Source organism: Limulus polyphemus, unplaced genomic scaffold, assembly GCF_000517525.1.
Source record: "Limulus polyphemus unplaced genomic scaffold, Limulus_polyphemus-2.1.2 Scaffold5654, whole genome shotgun sequence".
Classification (NCBI taxonomy): domain Eukaryota; kingdom Metazoa; phylum Arthropoda; class Merostomata; order Xiphosura; family Limulidae; genus Limulus; species Limulus polyphemus.
In genome coordinates, this window is record NW_013671264.1 from 19,209 (window position 1) to 23,960 (window position 4,752).

At 31.8% G+C, this 4,752-nt stretch overlaps 1 protein-coding gene across 2 annotated transcripts in view; it reads left to right on the forward strand.

Annotated features, from left to right (window-relative positions):
• Positions 1-1,599: 1,599 nt before the first annotated feature.
• The window catches only part of LOC111089240, a 17,852-nt gene continuing 14,699 nt past the window's right edge, over positions 1,600-4,752 (forward strand). For both annotated transcript variants that reach the window (XM_022401381.1, XM_022401380.1), the window contains exons 1-3: positions 1,600-1,749; positions 2,561-2,637; positions 3,556-3,660. In XM_022401381.1, coding sequence (XP_022257089.1) covers positions 1,659-1,749; positions 2,561-2,637; positions 3,556-3,660 — 273 coding nt within the window. In that variant the 5' untranslated portion in view covers positions 1,600-1,658. The remainder of the gene's footprint in view (positions 1,750-2,560; positions 2,638-3,555; positions 3,661-4,752) is intronic.

Here is a 4,752-nt window from a genome sequence, read left to right on the forward strand (position 1 = left end):
ACAGGTTAATCACAAATGAGTGAATATAAAATCCGATAAAGGAAATAGTTCTGTTATTCTAAATCAAACTGGTCCCCCAGTGAGGCAGTAGTAATTTTAAAGACCCATTGTGTAACTTTGCACTAAAAATATAAAATAAACTGGTTATTACAATAACAGAGTTAAATAACTTTTAAGTGATAGAACTAAAATTTTTGAACTGAATATAGATCCAACTAAAACTAAATAATATAAATTACAAAGATGAAAATGAAGTTTATTAACAGAAAATAAATGTCATAAAATATAACCAATTGGATCTCATTCCGCTATCATGTATGGGATTTCTAAGCCTCATAAAGATGGTTGTCCAGTTAGACCTACATCTGTACATAGTCCCCTCGATGGCTAAACGGTAAATGTAAGAGCTTATAAGTTATAACGGTAAAAATTGGGTTTCGATACCCACGATGGGCAGAGCATAGATAACCCATTGTGTATTTTACTCCTTCAAAAGCCTGACATTGCCAGGTGGGTAGGGCGCTCGACTTGTAATCTGTGGGTCGCGGGTTCGAATACCGGCACTGAACATGCTCGCCTTTTCAGCATGGGGCATTATAAAGTGAACCTGAATCCCACTATTCGTTGGTAAAAAGGTAGCCCAAGAGTTGGCGGTGGGTGTTATTGACTATCTATCTACCTTCTAGTATATTACTGCTAAAGTAGGGACGGCTATGGCAGCTCGAGTAGCTTTACGCGAAATTAAAAACAAACCAAATGGAATACATCTTTAAAACAAACAAATTCGTACATAATGTCAGATACAGAAACATACGATTATGAACTAGTAGTTTATTTATTGTTTTTGTTAAGTTTTGGAACCTTTGATTAGAAGTGATTATACTTTCAAAGATAGTTGTCAGTTTTCTGTCACACCAAACATGCTCACCCTTTCAGCCGTGGTCACATTGGGCTGGCTCTCTGTCCATCTCGGGGTATTGAACTCCGATGTTAGCGTTGTAAGCCCGTAAATTACCAGGGAAATAATATTACTGCGCAATGATAGATATTTTTGTATGAAAACTAATGTCAGACATTTTGGTGTTTTAACAAATATATAGGGAAAAGTGCTTACACACATACAAAGAAAACCTAAACGCTCGAAGATTTCTGCGACTTTATGAGCTACACATTATTGATATATTTCTGTGTTGTTTAGAAGTTTAAGCTACTAATTGCACACTAAACACTTCAGCGATGTTCTATTTTAACAAACCTTTATGTAATTCGTGAGCTTTAAATTAAACGCAATATTAACCTGTGTTCATTTTCTTCCAGTGGATGTATCTTCCAACCTGTAATACGTATAACGTGCTACAACAGAGTGAGGTTTCCACAACGATTGAAACTGCAGACGAACAGATTTGGGTCAGGTGATCCTACAGTATGGTAGGCGGCGCCTGTGTTTGGTATAATCACTTCGTTATTGGTTGTAACCAAACGCAATTTGCCCAATCCGGAAAGAATCACGCAATGATTGGTAAATATACTAGCAAAGCTGTGTTCATTTCAGGATAATTAAAAATTAGTTTAAATTATTGGATCAATGCTGTTGGATGAATGATATAAAAAGGTTTTTTTTAAGCTGAAATGTTCATGAAAACAGCAACATTCTTAACATGAAAGTTTTATTTGCAGCTCTTCTTGTGCTCGTCAGCCTGGCGATGACGAAAGGCAACTCTGTAAAAATGATGTGGAATCTGATGTGTAGTAAGTTCATTTTCAAACTTTATTGGTGTATAAGTAATTGTTTTTCAGAATTAAATGTTCTCTTTTCGTATCTATACTTCATCAGGAGAAAACAAAATATGTGAAAACTACATCAAAATATTATTAAAAATATTCATAGCTGTATTATGATACTTAAGACAAAGATTGAAATTGTCTCGTTCGGGCCGTTGTAATTTCCAATGGTTCTCAGGGATTGAGAGTCAGTTTTGAAAACTTCAACAAACATCTTTCATCTCGGTTATACGTAAACTTCTTGAATGACCACTCGCACCAATATACAGTTGTGAGTTGTCTGTAAGTAAGTCAGTAGACACTAAAATGACGTCACGTAAGGGAAATTCAAAGCTGCAATTTGTACTGTAGTGACGTCAGTAAAACGCACGAATGCCATGAATTACGATAGAATTGTGCACTCTGTAGGCTACAAATACAGCATGCCCTACGAACCAAGAAATAAACACATTTGTACTTTTATTTGAGTTTTATTTACGTTTGAAACATAACACTTTCGGGGTATCTAATTTATATACAATGACGTCAACAACATATCTATAGATTAATAATATATCATTTTATTATTATACAACTTTTTGTTATATTTGAATAATGTTTCACCTCACAAACTTTCATCGACGCTTCAGGAAACCTGCAGAAGTACATCTAGTATAATCTATTATAAGGAGAAAATAAGATAACCTCCTTACATTTAATAAAGTATTTTTACGAACGTTTGTAACATGTGAAATCTATTCCCATTAGGTAGATCAAACATGTTTTTGTTTTTATGCAGGTAATAAAGAGGATCCTAAAAAATTGAATGAACTGAGAAGGTGCATAGGAGAACGTTTTCAACAACAAGCAGGATGGGTAGGTGTTTTTCTGGTATTATTATTAATCATATGTCGTTAATTCAATATCATTTTAGAAACAATGTGTTGCTAACGTGAATCTACTAACTTCAACCGATCTTGTCTTCAGTAAAGGCCCTCTTGATATATAAATTATATTTAAAATATCATTTATATTGAAGGTTATTTTGACTCTCTAAAAGAGAATTCTAAGAATCAAGGTTCCGGGTGTCGGCGGTAAGTTTACCGACTTACAATGTTTACAATCTAGGGCTCCACTCCCCAAGCTGGACAGAGTGTAGATAGTATATTGTGCGGCTTCGCGCTAAAACACAAACAAACAAAACTAAGAATTGGGTGTGTTTAAAACGACAGTATTCATTTACGATAGAAAAGTATCTTAATACTTTTTTAATTTTCTCTACTTTTACATCGTGAAAATTATTCATAGAACGTTTAAAACTTGAATTTGTCACGAATATTAACAATACACTTTCAGTTTGTAACCGATATTTAACAAACTTTAAGGTTAGAGCCTTGTCATAATCAGTTAACATTCTGTTCTGCAGACTATATCATAATATCAATGAATATTTCATCATATTGTTATATTTAGACATAACTCACAGATCTAGAACGATGTGACTTTAACTTCATTTTATTTTGCTTGTTTTAGTTATGTTTTTAATTCTCTGTCTTTCTTTCAAGAATATTGTTTACTTTCAGTTTATGAGCAGTTGTTTATGTCTAAATAAACATATCAAGTTGATTGTAAACAAACAGAAGAGAAGCATATTTGAATGTATTTATAGTACTGTTTAGGACAATTATATCATTCCTGACACGTGAATATAGGTCTACAATTAAATATTATGAAAACAAAGTTGTAGAATGTAATATTAAAGTTGATGTAACAGAAACTATTTTTCATCTCAAGCTTCCAGGTGCAATTCGAGATTGTGAATATTCAAAATTTTCTTATGGGAAGTTTGAAGAGTTTGTGAACGAAATGTGTAATGAAGACAAAGATGCTGATATGGAGGTGATATATCATTTTGTGTTCAATCTACGTTTATATAATTAATATCTGAAATATATCTATTTATTTATATATGTTATATAATGAACTATTACACGAAAAATTTCTTTTTAAAATCACCAGGGTATTACACAGTCAACAATTTAAAGAAATGAGGTTTCAGTACTGTACAGACACTGTAATTTGGCACTTCGAACTGTGAGTTTCTTTTTTCATATTTGACAATGAAGACTTTCTCCAATAGGTTTGATTACACTGTAGATGTTTTATCCAGCGCCTTGAATAAAATTTGAGACTGACGTCACTCGAGAAGTTGGATGTAGCCTAGTTAGGCGTAGCTTCAAGTTTAAGTTCAAACATGGGTTCGGGTTCATATTTAGTCCGTTTCAGTCTACCCTGTTTTAAAACAAATTCAACACTCTTTCCGGTTTAGTTCAATTTTAAATTATGTTTGGATTGTATTTGATAATTATTCTTTTATTTTATAAATCTGAAACCCTATTTAAAATATATTTGTATGAAGACCTCTTTGTGATATATTTAAAATACAACTACTTATAGTTATACCTCTCCAACCAAAATTAATTTTTACAGTCGCTAGTTTTTTTCAGGTTTTGTGAATATACTACTCTAAATGTCTCTTTAAAGTTTAAACCTATTAATTTATTTAACTATACTTAACTATTGATTTGATAAAGAATAGATACAACAAAGTTGCACTACAATGCAACTATTGATTAAATTAAAAATTCGCACAACAATATACAACTATGGTATTATAAATAACTAGTACTTGATTGAGGATATATACAGCATTATAGAATATAGGATTACAAAGTAACTATAAACTTGATTAGTGAAAGATACAACAATATACAACTATGGTATTATAAATAACTAGTACTTGATTGAGGATATATACAGCATTATAGAATATAGGATTACAAAGTAACTATAAACTTGATTAGTGAAAGATACAACAATATACAACTATGGTATTATAAATAACTAGTACTTGATTGAGGATATATACAACATTATAGAATATAGGATTACAAAGTAACTATAAACTTGATTAGTGAAAGATACAACAAT